Source organism: Synchiropus splendidus, chromosome 1, assembly GCF_027744825.2.
Source record: "Synchiropus splendidus isolate RoL2022-P1 chromosome 1, RoL_Sspl_1.0, whole genome shotgun sequence".
NCBI classification, from domain to species: domain Eukaryota; kingdom Metazoa; phylum Chordata; class Actinopteri; order Syngnathiformes; family Callionymidae; genus Synchiropus; species Synchiropus splendidus.
This window is the reverse complement of record NC_071334.1, coordinates 66,722,888-66,738,384: the sequence shown is the minus strand read 5'-3', so window position 1 is coordinate 66,738,384 and position 15,497 is coordinate 66,722,888. Positions and strand designations below refer to the sequence as shown.

The following is a 15,497-nucleotide window of genomic DNA, read 5'->3' as shown; positions in this document are numbered from 1 at the left end:
TTTCGCAGCTGTGACGTTTGGAAAAATGCACAGAAATGACTTTTCTCAGCATGTTGTTTTCCTATAACGTCACAATCCATCAACTGTGACTGATGTGCTCGCAAAAATACTTCTGCTGAATTCAATCATTCCTTCCTAGCGGAGAAAAACATTGTAAGATGGTTTCCACATGTTCTCAAACAGAGAAGCAGAGCGTGCCTGCAGACTCAAATGGTGCTTTAAATCAATAGAAGTCCATCTAAGCATGAGTTATACATTATGATAAGCTCGCATAACTGGATGGTCATTTAAACAGCTGTCTTCCATGCCTTTAGTTAAGTCTGTAGGATGTAAAATCTCAGTGAAAATACTTTAATTTGATATGTTTGTCTGTGTTTTTTGAGGGTGTGAAACAGAAACGTTTCTATTAAAAGCCCAGAATAAAACCTCAATCCTTTGAAGACATTTTTAATCATCTTACCAGAGAAATTAAACTAGAAAACATTGACGCAAAACCTGATAAAGAAACGTGTTAATATGTGGGAGGTGCTGGCAAACATCCTGCTTTCTAAGGAGTCTGTCAGCTGCTCAGCTCTACACGAAGCAGCACACAGCAGAGAGAAGGAGGAGGAGGAGGAGGAGGAGGAGACACTGATGCAGAAGGAGGAAGAAAATAAAGGAAGTATTTCGGGATTTGTTCTCAGAAAAGCGAGGTATAGAGGGTGAGCAGTTGAGTTTCTGCATCTCAGTGAGAAGTTGAGGAAGTGACTTGATCAGTTTTGCTGGAGAACTGTGGAGTCAGTATGAACCAAACTGCATCTGTCTCTCATCAAATCGAATGTCAGCCAGTCAAGGATGTCAAGGTAGGATGCGCTGCCTTCACTAAATTGCTTTTTCTGGGTTCTTAAAATATAATCTTGCCCTCTCTTCTCATGTATGTGGTGTTGAATCTGTGAGTGAGTCAAGGCTTGATTTAAATTATTCAGCATTTGGCTATTATTTTAGGTAAGCAAAACTTTATTTGTATTCTATATATCTGGAATATTATTGAACCAGAGTATTCTCTTCACTATTTAATTATACTATTCAGTTAAATATTATTAAGGCATGATAACATGAATCAACTGCATAGTTTTCTCCATTTTTTATTTTTTTATTTTTATTGATTGTACTCTTAAAACCAAACTAGGATTGGTTCCTGCAACATAAGCCAAACTATACTACATTATACTATGCTAATCTGATGCTTTTAAGATTGAATTGTTGTTCACAATTGTCTTTTATATTCAAAGATGATTCTAGACATATGAATTATGCTTGTGTTTAACATTGTAGTTTATATTTTTTCCAATAAATGTTGTAGTTCAAAGAGATGGGGAGGTATGAGGGAGAATATACTTTAATCTTGTTGTTTTTTTTTACTTTTTGTGACATTGTACAAAACAAAACAGAAGCACTACACAATTATCTTTTAGTTTTAAAGAGAAATAGTTTTTACTATTAACTGAACTCCACAAAGGTAGTAATGTTTTTGCTGATGATTGTGACACTTTTCTCCTGTTGTTTATGACAAATAGTTTTAATCTTACTGAAGAAAAGTCCTACTCTGTCACCAAAGACCTCTAGACCTATCAGGAATGAGCTTTAAATGTATGGCTATTATGTCAGGTAGAAACTAGCTGGTATTTGAGTCTAAAAGATTTTTACATGTCATTGTGTTATGATCACAATAATGTTCAAAGGAATGGCTCAGAAAAGGACCTGAATAATGATAGGGCTTTCAGGTCTGCATGAGTCCTCACAGTCAGTCTTCACATCATCTTTTCAGAAAAAAACAAACAAAAAAAAATCTGTTTCCATCACTTTATTGCTACATGTCAAAAATGCAACCAGATGTGAAGAAAAAAAAAACAACTCCAAAATTGCACGTGCTGATAATAAATTCAAATGAACTGAACTGTATTTTCCTTAGTGACTTAGAAAGTGCTTAACCCATATTCATGCCATAATCCAGAATCCAGGGCAGTGATAGAATGACACCCAGCACATCAATATTAGTGATTCACAGTTGCATGCCGTTTATGCGGATTAGTTCTCAAGCTACAAGTGAATAACTTAGGCTGCCAAACATGATCCCATGCACTTCATCTGTGCGAGTAAAAAACATTTCAAACAGTTCAGAAAATAATTCAGGTTTTCGGTGTTGAATTCCTGCATTTTTGATCCAAACAGAGAAGCTTTGAGGTTTTCCAGCCTTGTTAATAAGTCGCTGTGGTTTTAATTGTGTCATAAATCAGGGCTCAGTAATCCGCCTCGTGCTGACTGCTTGTCGCGGCTTCATAAATAAGCTGGGGCCTCTTGAGAAGACAGTAGATGTTATATAAAATTATGAAAAAAAACCCACCCACTTCAAAGCTGCTGTACCAAGAGGGACAGTTGTCTGTTGTTGTGTGTGAATGTAACTGTGAAACTAACAAATGACTGCCTTTAATGACAGAAAATTGGCTGGGAAAATCCACAACATGCTCAATCAATGAGTCATTTGGAGGTAATAACCGCCAGGACTTTTTACTCTTCAAATTTGAGAGAGCAAATTGACAAAGGTTTTAGTTGCAAGAATGCAACAATAAAAACTTTAAGGTTACGTATGACAAGCCCATTAACAAAACCAGAATTCTGTGAAATTTTCTTTATGTAAAAGGTTCATGAAAGCACATGTATTTGGTTCATTTTGTACATGAAAATGGGATGACAGTTTTCAAGGTGTGCAAGGTTTTTGGATGGATTCACAATTTCATTTCTTCATTGACTGACTTTGTCCACCACTCGACATCATGAAGATCATCTTCCAGACTATCGACTATGTTTTTTTTCATGAAGCATTGAATGGGATGCGGCTTGTTGCTATGGTGACGAGGAAATAGCCATGCTATATCAGCTAAACTCCTTTTGCACAGTGTCAGAGGAGTGGGAGTCTGGTCATACATTACAGCTGGCAGTTATTTATTCTGAAACATCATAATGAAATTCCTGTTGCATCTCAAGAACTATCAGGCCTCTTAACAATTTGTTGACAAACACTTTTCACCTGAACAATGGAGAACTTTTTTGAACTTGACATGTGTCTGTTTTTTAAAATAAAGGCTAGGTAAACCATTCCTAAAAAGTGGACGTGCAGCTAAAAACCAACACACTGCACGGTTCCTAGAGGTTCTCTTCCTGCTCAAGAGGGGGTCCAGACCAACCTTGAGTTTGCCATTGAATGTTCAGAGAAGGTGGCATCAGCTTGAATACGACACAAAGAACAGCTCGGTGGTGAACAGAACATGTACTAAAAAAACTTGCTGCAGGATAGGTGAAGCGGCTGCTTTCAAAGCACCACGGCTACCTGATGGATTTACAAGCCGCCTGAAACAAAATGACCCAAAATAGCTGCTGCCTCGCATGCAAACCTAATGACCAACCACAAGAAACATCTCATCCTTCCTACCCATCCTGACAAAATAGGGCGCTCAGCATGGGGAGTGGTTGCTTAGTTCACTCAATAAAATGTACATCAATCAAATCTTGCCATAATTACAACATTGCTAATCACCTATATTTTTTAATTTAGCGTAATTACACACATGACACATTTAGTATTGCTTCCATTTGGATGGATTCCCAATCTAATTAGCTCTGGTATTCAGGATATAAGCAGCCATGTTGTCATGCGTCTGTCATTATTAAATGCTGGACCTTGTCATTAAGCAAGCAAAGACGAAGACTAATCCTGCATCACCTTGGTGAAAAGCAACGTGCTTCAATAATGAACGTTTATATTAGCTTCTATCTTTAGCTTGGACTGTTATTTTAACAAAAATGTTAAAAATATTTCATCTAGGCTAGATCAAACCGTTACTATTTATCAATACATTCATACAGAATACAAACCATAATATATGTTCAAATAAAGTAAATGCCACTATCTAGGAAAAAATTTTCTTGTTAATGTTTGTGCCATGATACAATTGTGTTTTTTTTAATTCTTTTCTTCAGATCTAGATTTGTGTAATACAGAGCCCTGGAAGTGACATGTGTGTTTTTTTTTTTTTTTTTTTTGTGACATGCATGACTTGTAGTTATCTTGAGATAAATTTTATCTCGCGATAACTGTTATCTCGTAGATAGTAAGATATAATCGTAAATGTCAGCGGATGTGTAACTGCCTCTCTGGCAAAGCACTTTGCATACATCCACCTATAACCACTATGTCTCCCATGGCTACGCAACTGTTGTCATTCACTGTCTGCAAGTCAGAATATTACCGATGGCAAAGTCTCTGCGCTTTTAAGACTCTGATCAAGTGCCTTCTACTCCAAATTGTATACTGGTACTCGTAAGTGTATTGCGAGTACCAGGAAGCGACATCCATGACTTAATTTTTTTCATCCCGAGATAACGGTTCTCTCGAGATTATTTGTGTCTCAAAATTATTTTTATCTCGCGATAATTTGTATCTCAAGATAACTGTTATCTTGGGATAACAAAAATAAAGTCATGCATGTCGCTTCCAGATACTCGTAATACACGTAATACATGTCACATCCAAAAGAAGCATGTCACTTCCAGGGCTTCGTAGTATTTAAACCAACAGCACTTAAAATTACAAATGTAGTACCATGTATAAGTGTGTCATTGAAGAACCAACAGGGATTCTGGATGGTACAGTGTTGTCAAGGTGAAACGTTACTTATACTGATGGTGTCATGTCAGCATTTTAAAGCCATATTGATCGATTTCTGAGCGATCGTGTCCTAAAATCTGTACATCAAGCAGCCTGACGTCATGCACTCATGTGACCTGGAAAGAATGATGGGATTTATGACTGGACGTTTGCTGTTAACAGAGCTGCTCATACTTCATGGAACAAATTTGTAACTGCTGCTAAATATTGTCTTGAAAGATGAAGAAATCTGTTTTATCTATGAGGAGGAGGAACATGTATTTGCCGTTCCTAAACACTGCAGCTCTGTTAATAAGCCGCCACGGCTGCAGCAGAGCCTCTGACTCAGCAGCTGCATCTGCTGACTTATGTTGGAAACACAGTGTGGAGCGTTTGACAGAAATGGGGTGTGTGGATAAACACTCGTGCACAATCAAGGAGATTTGTCAAACATTGAACTTAGATGTTTGAATCGGTCAATCTCATCAGTGGAGCTGCTGTGAGCACTGAGTTTGCCAGACACTAAAACACCAATAAACTTCTCATGGATGAATAAAACTGTGAACTGAGGACAAGCATTGTCACAAATCTTCTCCCTTTCACTGAAAAGAGGGAGAATGAAACGTTAGTAGAGCGGTTATTGGATGGTTAGAAGTACAACTGAGGAGACGACGTAAAAACCATTAACATTCAGACTCTTGAACGCCGAAACCGGGTGACAGGCTGTCATGATGACAAGTTTGCTGTTCTACTCATTTATTTATACGTTACACTCCTTATTTACACATGCCATTCTGCACTGTTTTCCATTCGACTCTGCACTGACCTGGTGCACCTCTGGACACCAGGATGGAATAATTGGAGAAAAGTGTCAGGCCAGCGATGTTGTATGGTTTGGAAACAGTGGCACTGAGGAAAAGACAGGAGGCAGAGTTGGAGGTAGCAGAGATGAAGATGCTGAGCTTCTCTCTGGGGGTGAGCAGGATGATGATAGGATCAGAGGGACAGCACATGTGCTCAGGTGTTTAGGAGACAAAGTCACAGGCTAGATTGAGATGGTTTGGACATGTACAGAGGAGAGATAACCAGTACATTGGTAGGAAGATGTTGAGGTTGGAACTGTCAGGCAGAAGGTGGAGAGGAAGGCCAAAGAGGAGATTGATGGAGGTGGTGAAGGAGGACATGAGGTTTGTAGGTTTGAGAGAAGAGGAAGCAGAGGACAGGGGGAGATGGAGGAAGATGATCCACTGTGGTGACCCCTGAAGGGAGAAGCCGTAAGAAAAAGAAGAAGAAGAAGGTTATCTCCAAAATGAAAAATGAAGTCGCCATGTTAAATGAATGTTTTTCTGGTAATTTCTCAAACTATATAAAAAAATATATATAAATGAGATTGTGATGCAGACAGTTTTAAATAAACACATTTTCTGCAATTTGCTTCTCTAGACAACATACCAAAATAAGCCAGTGTCAGTAGAAAACAATTTTTAATGAACTGAAAGGGATTTTTCTTCAGAACTTTTCACTACTATGACTGAGGTTCCTATGGTGGTATGCCACAAGTATCTTTCAATGCCCTAAACAGGTTGAAAAGCACTGCCTTATGTTACTTTTAGGCTCAACAGGCTGTCTCTCGTGGACACACGCAACTCTGTCAGTAAACTCCAGCACCTACCCCAGTGATTAGATAACCACTTCAATGAAACCTCAGTATACTGAGCGCCACCAAAAGAGCTCTGAAAATGAGGACACTGTGTCATGAAGCCTCATTGAGCCTCGCTGCTTTACATCACACTGCGTATATGACGGTGTCACTCAGTGACTATTGTTTGGATGGGTGAGAATAACTGTCTGCAAGTCTCATTTATGCTTTATGTTGCAACCAGACATGATGTTTCCATGTTTTATTAGCAATAATATTTCGTCAATATGTCTGACAAAATAGATTTCCACATGAGACACTTAAAAACATTTGAGAATTCAAATTACATTCACAGACATATTTTTTAATCTTGTATTTTTATGTTGAAATGTTTTTTTTGTTCTGACTTCTTGAGGGTAATGAATCACGAAAAGTGATATTTACTACAAGACCATTTCAGTAAGTTATATTACATATCAGAAATAATTAAAATAAATTAAGAAAAAGGCCGGATATTTTTTTTACTTATTCAGATCACCAATTATGCTGATAATAATTTAATGCCATTGCATCTTAGTATTATTGTTATTGTTATTATTATTTCCGTCGTTATGTCTATAAATATACTGCTAAACGGGACTGGTGGGTGACACAGGCAGGTAGGCGGTCATGAATGAACACAGAAGATGGTGTGCATCAACATTTTCAATTTAGTGATGATTAAAATTTGGAAAATTATTGAGACAGATTCTGATTACAAGAAAACAGGTTTGATTAGATGGAAGTGCGTGGACGTTTATGACATTTTAGATATGCTTATGTTATTTATTTATCACAAGAAATCATATTTTAGGCACGTTTGAATGTTCACTAGAGGTCAGTGTTTCATCAGAAGTATGTGTCACGCTACTGCCGCTGGCTCACTGGTGATGCTGAGATCCTCAAGTCATTACAAACACCATGCTGATCCCTCCAGTTCAAAAACATGACAATCTCATGGCAGGAAATATTGATTGTAAATCCACATGAGTTTATGTTTGAGTGCGCCAGAAAGGTTAGATTGGTCTGTTATGTTATGTATGTATATATATATATATATATATATATATATATATATATATATATATATATATATATATATATATATATATATATACAGATACTGCATTCACAGACTTGACCCTGAATCTGCTTAGCATATTCAGGGTCAAGTCTGTGAATGCAGTATCTGCAGGCTTAAATGGAGAGCCTGATATATATATAAAGACACTCAATTAATTTCTTCTCTCCTTTGTCCTCGGCTGGTTGAGAGTGCGGCTGAATAAAGAAAGAGATTGGGATGAGTAGAGTCGCTCTCGGATGCCTTTGACTTATGAAAGCTTTTCTCTTAATGAACTCTGCAATCTGTGGCTCTGCTCCAAACTCTAATGTGGCAACTTGACAGTGGATGTTGTCAGGCTTCTGCAGTTTTCCTTCCACCGCTGTACTACTGCGAGGTCATATTACCATATGTACAGTATCTCCATGTAGGCGAGACAACACAATGTGAGTAAGCACGGCGATATATTGTGGTATGGTTAAAACTTAGATGAAACTATTAATTAAGTAATTACCTGCGTATTTATTGTCAATAATCAGGAATTATAGTGCTGCTTAGAATGAACTTTTGGAGTCAATTCCTGCTTAAAATATAGTCAGTCTTAACAAAATGCTAATCTGTACTTTTTTTCAGGTTAATCACTGGCTAATAGTGTATTTATGGAAATAAACGTTCCCTAATTGCAACTGAAACCTGAGATATTTGTTGGAGGCAGTATTTTTGGGGTTAGGGTTTGTCATAATAGAGAAAACTAACTAAGGTGTCTGTCGAGTGGCATCCACTAAACCATCATAATGGTGCCAACATCCCAACCCTGGGCTCAGAGCTTCAATACCATGATATCCAAGTTGTTAAATATTGAGCAGCATCAAGTTTTGCGATATTTAAATAAATCAATATTTTCTTACTTGCATCGTAGTCAACACTTCGATATCTCATATTCCACTTAGCAGCAGACATTACAGTGTCACTCCTGCTCTTCGCTATTGTCGTGTGTGACTTTGTACAGCTGTTGAAATGCTGCTTTGTGAGGTGTTTCTTATCCACTGTGGTCAGTAGCCATCTAAAAGTTTCTACAGGACGAGGCAGTGGCCTGAGGAGACATTTATCAATCACCAAGTCACTGGTGAAGAGCAGAGGCTGCAGCAGTTCATGGATCTCAACCTCTGTCTCCCTGACTGTTTGCAGGTACTGACCACTCTGACACTGCTCTTGGTTTAGAAGTGATGTGAGGTTTCATTGAATTAGCTGTTGATGTTCAGACATAGACAGTGCCATCTGGTGGCCTCTGAAAATCAGGACAATGTTTCATGAAACCTCATCGACTCTTCAATACTGTGTCATGAAATATCTTCCCACAATTTTGCTTCTATTCATTAAATCTTAGGGACGTCCTTTTCATCATGTAAATTAAAAATGAGGATTTTCCTTGATGGGCGTATTGCCAAATATTCATTGATTCATCTAACGTCACCTTTATCTTTATATGTGTGTTATGTATACACACTTGGCTTCTATTTACTTCCAAGCACTTTAAATAGTATGTTGATTGTTGCCTCTCTGCTCATGAAAAACGATCACTTTGTCTATAAAAACGTGTTTTTATGGATTTGCTTTCTCACTTGGCCATTTGATGTTGAATCGAGTCAAACATGCCTCCCTGTGTGACAACAGCCAAATCCCCTCTGACACAGAATTAGATTATCCAACCGATGAATAAAACTGGGTTGACTGGTTTAGTTCTGAATGACACCATTTTCAAAGTAGTAAAATCAGAGCGGAGCAGAAGTGTTTGCAGAGGATGCGCCAGACATCTGAGGGGGAAAAGTCAGGCTGACAAACAGGATGCCGGAGTAAAAAAAGCCTCTTTGCTTTTGCTTTTTCTACATCACCTCTTGCTTTTGGACACACTTGTGCGAGCGAAAAGGCTGATTTCACCGCTGTTGTTTTGTTTGTGTTTTTTTTTTTGTTGACTGGAGAGAGTCAACATGATGGATCCAGATCTCAGGTTTATGGAGGTGAGGTGTCATTGTCATGGATGTAAAGTTTCCACTGCTACATTTTTAGAGTGTTTGAATCTTCTTCGTGATATCCATTCATAGTTCTTGTGGCATTGTAAACAGTAATGGAAACTTAATGCATGTAGGCCCTTCATCATATGTCGTGACCATAAAATACCAAGAGAGATGTTCTGACCTGGGACGTCACATCACACTCTGAAAGTGTGTCAGACAACTGTAGTGTTTTTTTTTTCTTCTTGAATCTGACGTCTAACAGGTCATAATGTGTAATGCTTTTATCACTTCCATGATTTTATCTGATTTCCAAAGTACTTCGAGGCACACAGTCTCAGCAGATTTGTGATGTGGATCTGTGATTCGACTAATCTCTTTGATTAAGATCATCCCCTTGACGTGTTTTTTATTTATTATTATTATTATTATTATTATTATTATTATTATTATTATTATTATTATTATTATTATTATTACTATTATTATTATTATTTTAGATTTGCTTGCTAAAAATGTGACAATGTTGACAACAATTCCTTATGGCTGATTGACATGCAAATGTACATACTCATCTCTAAAAATAACTACTATACACAGTAGAATTTTTGTTTCGTGGAAGAACATCCTTTTCACTCATGCTCAGCTTCAGAAGACGGTTGGAGTAGCAGAGGATTTTCGCATCCCCTGGTGCGTTAATGTGTGTTACAGTCAGTAAACCTTGACCTACTTTTCTAGGTCATTCAGTTTTCTTCTCTGTTGCTTTCTGTGTCACAGCCATTGTTTAAGATGATACATTTAAGCCAAAGTTAATATTGTAGCCTTTTTATATTAATATATTAAGCTGGTGACTTAAACATGCATTCATCTGCACAGGTGTTGGAAGCGTTTGGTTTTATATCATGCAAGGGTGGGATTAACCAAATCAGGAAATCATTGCCTTCACTAGAGTAGGTACTGTAGATGAGCTCATCCATGAACATTAGACACCGTGTTGGTAAAATAGATGTTGACACAAATTATCCATCCAACATTCTGACAATATTGTCTCTCATAGTGCGTAATGGTCTCTATTAGGGGCACCACACCTCATAGTTCACTACTGTGTCTCAGGTCTTTTTTTATCATTCCCTGGTCCATAACACAAAGTTATAGATGGAAAAGGTCCTTTTCCATATCTCTGGACCTGAGGGCAGCACTGTGTTGATATATTTAACTTACAGGTAGAGTAGAGGATTTATTTTTAAACGCCCTTCAGACTGAGACTGCAACCAATTAATTGCTGGAACACAGAAATAAAATCTCTGAGACACATGAGCAACAAACAATACTGGTGACACGTTGTCTTTTAACTGAAGCATCAAAATGATAAGGCATTGATATGTGTATTCAATTCAACCACCCTTCTCCTCTCTTCCCCTTCTCCTCTTGCTCTCTTCATCCATGCTATTTGTCTTGTACTGTAGCATATTTGACAATAAAGTTACCTACCCTACCTACCCTGTCTGTAACATAGCAACAGGCAATGAGAAAAAGTTAGTGAAGCAAAGTTGCACTGCATTACAGGTGTGGCTACGGGTGAGAGCCAGAAAGAGGTTTAACTTGAATTCAAATTGCAGCCTACTCAAACTGTTGTTCAAGATCACTTCGTCTACCTTAGACACATTTTTCAGGCTGGATTTTATCTAAATTAAGATAGTTTATAAGGCATCCTTCAACATTGGTGAACGTCTTGTGTTCCTGTGTTTTTACTTCATTGCCTGTGTTACTGATTGTTTTGACACATTTTATTACATCTTATTTATTTTCTTTTGAACACTGGGACACTGTGGGTTACTATTATTATCATTATTATTATTGTTGTTACGTTACATGGACCCTGGAGACACAAAAAGTTCTAACAATACATTTTAGGATCTTTTTCATAAAAAAAAAAAAAACAGTCTTAATCTTGCATTTTTTTTCTCCTCCCAATTCTCTCTGTTTTCTTTTGAAAACATTTGGTCAGCTGACAATATGTTCATGAAGTGATGTTCTGGCGCCCTCCGGAGGAGGCGTGCCTTGCACTTCGAAAACCATTGGTTTAAGTGAAATATTGTGCGATCTTTCCTCGTTTGACACCGTTTTCTCCGAGGTCATGGCTCCACTTTATACATTTATATACCTTTACATTGATACATACTTTAAGTATGTGGGTCATGCAGTAAAAAATTCTCAACACCCCTCTTTCATAGATTTAACCTTGGTATTTTAAAAAGAAAAATATGGGTTTGTGTGTAAAAGCAGCCAAATCCATACAGTTTGGTTGTCTTGTCCACATGAAGCTCCGGGTTACATGTCATACAAATGAAGGATCGCTAATGTATGCTGATCTAATACTGAAGAATCCTGTCATTGACTACTGATTAGCGGTCAGCATATTCTAGCAAATTATTATTATTGATTTTTTTTAGTGAGGAAGAAATAGTGAAGCCTATGCTTCCCTACACAATCACGGTCCTCAGTCCTTACAAGCCAAACCCGCAAAGATTTTTTGAATTTGGCAAATGTACTTTACTTTAGATTTCTCCAATTGTTTCTATGACTTCAGATCACCTGACCAGCTGCTGTTAAAAACCGAGCACAACCCAGAAATTCTAATAAAAAAACAGAACATACGGTCGAATGACAGAAAACCTTTTATGTGTTCACAGTGAAAAAAGAAGATTTAGAAACTCTTGTCAACCATCATGCCACCTGCTGTATGATTGAGGTCATTGCAGTTGGAATATATTTGACCCCAATTATATACAGGAGATAAAATACATACAGGGCAGGCATATAAACATCAGATTTTATGTGAAAATGAGCGGCTGTGATTTCATTCCAAACACATCGTTCTTACTGATGTATTTGGATTTTGGTATGTGAATGTGATGGTGAGTTCAAAGTGGACCACTTCAAAGTGAAGTGGTGAGCTCATGACAGGTGCTCAAAAAAAACAAAAAAAAAAACCCAGAATTTCCCCTCAGAATCTTTTTTTAAAGACTATTCCAGACTAACTTAACAGAAGTCACTCTCCCTAAATGAGCCAATATTTGCAGGCAGCCGTTTTGTTTTTTGTCAGAAAGTACTCCCACCTGAAATTAGCCTCCAACCTGCTCTTATCAGGACTTCACTTTCAATCACTGAGTGGCCGCTAATGGACTCAGAGCTGGTCTTATCAAAACAACTCACTCTGACCAAACCTCAGCGGTGGACGCGCCGTGCCCCGCGGGTTCCAATCCTGACAGCAGGTTAATTACACTCACCTGCGTCTCAGATGGACTTCATCTTTGATTAGACAGAAGAGAGGAACCTTGAAGCAGCTGAAACATCGTGACTTCTTTTTTCATTTTGCCCGGCGCTGCAGGCCAGAATCATTGTGTTTCTAAGAAAAGGAGGTTTCATCACTGCAAGGCTGAGTATTCTGCTGCTGCCAAGTGAAATTAGAGGCCAGGATGTAAGAACAGAACATCATTTTTTAGGAAGAGAGATACGTTTTCAGAAACATGGACTAAATGGACATGACTGCTCAACATAACACAAACACGTCATGGATATGACCATGTAAACGTGCTAACAAAGTAGAGGTCAGAGGGAGATCATACTCTCGTAAATATTTAATGCTGATGAGAGAGAGTCAAAACTGAGCTCAGCGCATCTCTCCATCATCTTCATCCTTTCACCCTGATACTGCCTCACTCCCTGCTGCTGAATTTTTGATTTTTTTTTTTTTTTTTTTCTATTTAGCTTTGCTTATTTGTGTTTTGCCACTCTGGAAGACTTTTGTTTTGTAATATTGTGTTGGCTTTGCTGTTATTATAATTGAAATGTTTCAATCTTTCAATTTAAGAAGTCCTTGCAGTTTTCTGGACCAAAGTTTGATCATTCAAAACAAGATAATCTATAAGGTTGTGCTTCGGTCGAGGGTTGAAAAATGTGACAGGAAGGGTTTGCTCGAAGCTAAATTTGCGACCATTTCTTATACTGTGGGGATAAAAAAATGACGAATTAAAAATGAATTAGAAACAATTTTATTAAGGTGGAAGTGAAATTGCTGTTTGAGCATGATCATGTTTGAACTTGATCATAGAAGCTTAGAAATGAACACTCATGAAACGCACATCACTTTGCACAACCTAAGGCCTCATCATACCCTCACTATATTTTTAGATGGAATTGTCTGTGTGTGATGTGTGAGTCTCCAGGGCTTTCTCTCTAACACCTATCTGTTTGCAGTGAGTCACTTGGCAGCCAGAAAGGCCAGCTGGCTACTGATCTGCCTGATTGTCTCGTGCTGCTTTCTCTGGAGGGTTTTCGTAAGAAGCATCGCTGCCATCTCTTGAGCGTGTAATCCTATCGTTTATTTCCATGTGGTATGCAGCGACCACACATCACAATTAGAGTAGCTTTTAGTGTGCGATCCGACACACTGGCCAGGCTGAAATAATGCCGTTATTAGTGTAGGATGCATCGGGCTAAACCTAGTTTTATCATTCCCCTGGTCTACTTTCTCAGTGCCGATGGGTCATTTGTTTATAATGGAACAGGATGGCACAAAAGCTTTGCGTACACAACTGCCTCCAGATTGAAAACAGCTCGCAGGAAAGATGTAAATCCAAAGCTAGAACATAGGAGGCGAGCTCTTACTTTGAAATCCGGATGAGGAAATTGCTCGTGTGCAGGTTACGCGCAGCTTGCAGCTGCTGTTAAATTGGCTCTCATGCAGGTTGAGATGTTACTACCGGGAGGTTCTGACGAAGGAGGCGGACGGAGTTCGGAACCATGACAGCGTCGAAAGACACGGGAAAGAAAAAGGCGAAAGATGCGCAACAGGACGAGGTAGAAGCTCTTCCCATCATTTTTGGTGTAGAATTCGCCGCTTACGTCACAATTTATGACAATTACGGAGACACTACCGGTACGACGCTGGACATTTCGTCATTAGTCATAGTCATTTAGTTTCAGTTAATGCATCGAAGAACACGCTTCCGACTCATTTGAAGGCGTCGTAGGTGTTTGCTTGGTTCCTAAAGTTCCATCCAGGAGCTATTATTTTGCCACTCACGTTTTCTTGTCTTCGGTTTAGCCTGTTTTCTGTTTTGCAAAGATGTTGATATCAATGGTTATTGTATTGATTTGAATTATATCTACTGATCACCCCAGGTCCACCGTGTTGTTAGAAGAAAGACTGTCTTTTTACGAACATACATCAACGAATTTATTTGCTGAAAAACTTGCTGTCCATATCTGGAACATTCTGTTATTATTTCCATCATATATATATATATATATATATATATATATATATATATATATATATATATATATATATATATATATATATATATATATACATAATATATAATATGATGTGTCCTGAACTTTGTTAAATATATCGGTTTTTATCGGTATCAGCAATCCAGCAATCTTTGGACAATATTGGTAAAATGTCAGTATCGGACAGTATCGTCTTGAACTTTGACATGTCTTGCGACTCCCTCCCACTCAATATTTTAATTGTTGCATCTGCAACAGGCTAATTTTGCAAGATTGGTTTTAGCGCAATCAAGGATTAAAATGAATTAAAACCTAAATCTGACTTCTTTTGTTCCCAGCACAAACACGCGTTGAGACTCAGCCTGTAGATGCTGAGCTAATACTCTTCACGCAGTAGATGAATCATTGGTGTGCAAACAATCCGCTTCTGTGTGCATTACGTGAATCACTTTTTGCTGCTTCATTAATTCAACTGCCTTCATGTCAGTGTCTTGAGCATGGCATACACTTCAAAACATGCGCCCGCGCTTAAGTCAGATAAATGTGTCGAAGTTCATCAATTCCAGGCTTTTTCCAACCTTCCTGACATGTTTAAAATCTTGGACTTGTATGATGTCATGTCATCTTATATTGTTCAATCTCAAATCAAGTTTTTTCTCTCTACTGTTTTACCAGACTTAACAAAATCTCCAGAAATACAATACAACAATAATTAATAATTTAATAATATTGAAGAAGAATGTAAATGTACACTTATTGCAG

At 38.0% G+C, this 15,497-nt stretch overlaps 1 protein-coding gene across 4 annotated transcripts in view; it reads left to right on the top strand.

Annotated features, from left to right (window-relative positions):
- The first annotated feature begins 693 nt into the window (after positions 1-693).
- LOC128770028 (inactive dipeptidyl peptidase 10-like) overlaps positions 694-15,497 on the top strand; it is a 51,603-nt gene continuing 36,799 nt past the window's right edge. For 2 of the 4 annotated variants that reach the window (XM_053884247.1, XM_053884271.1), the window contains exon 1: positions 694-842. In XM_053884247.1, the coding sequence (XP_053740222.1) occupies positions 783-842 (60 nt within the window). In that variant the 5' untranslated portion in view covers positions 694-782. Of the gene's footprint in view, positions 843-9,244; positions 9,441-14,168; positions 14,298-15,497 lie in introns of those variants that run through there. The other 2 variants (XM_053884262.1, XM_053884255.1) reach the window with 2 other exon arrangements.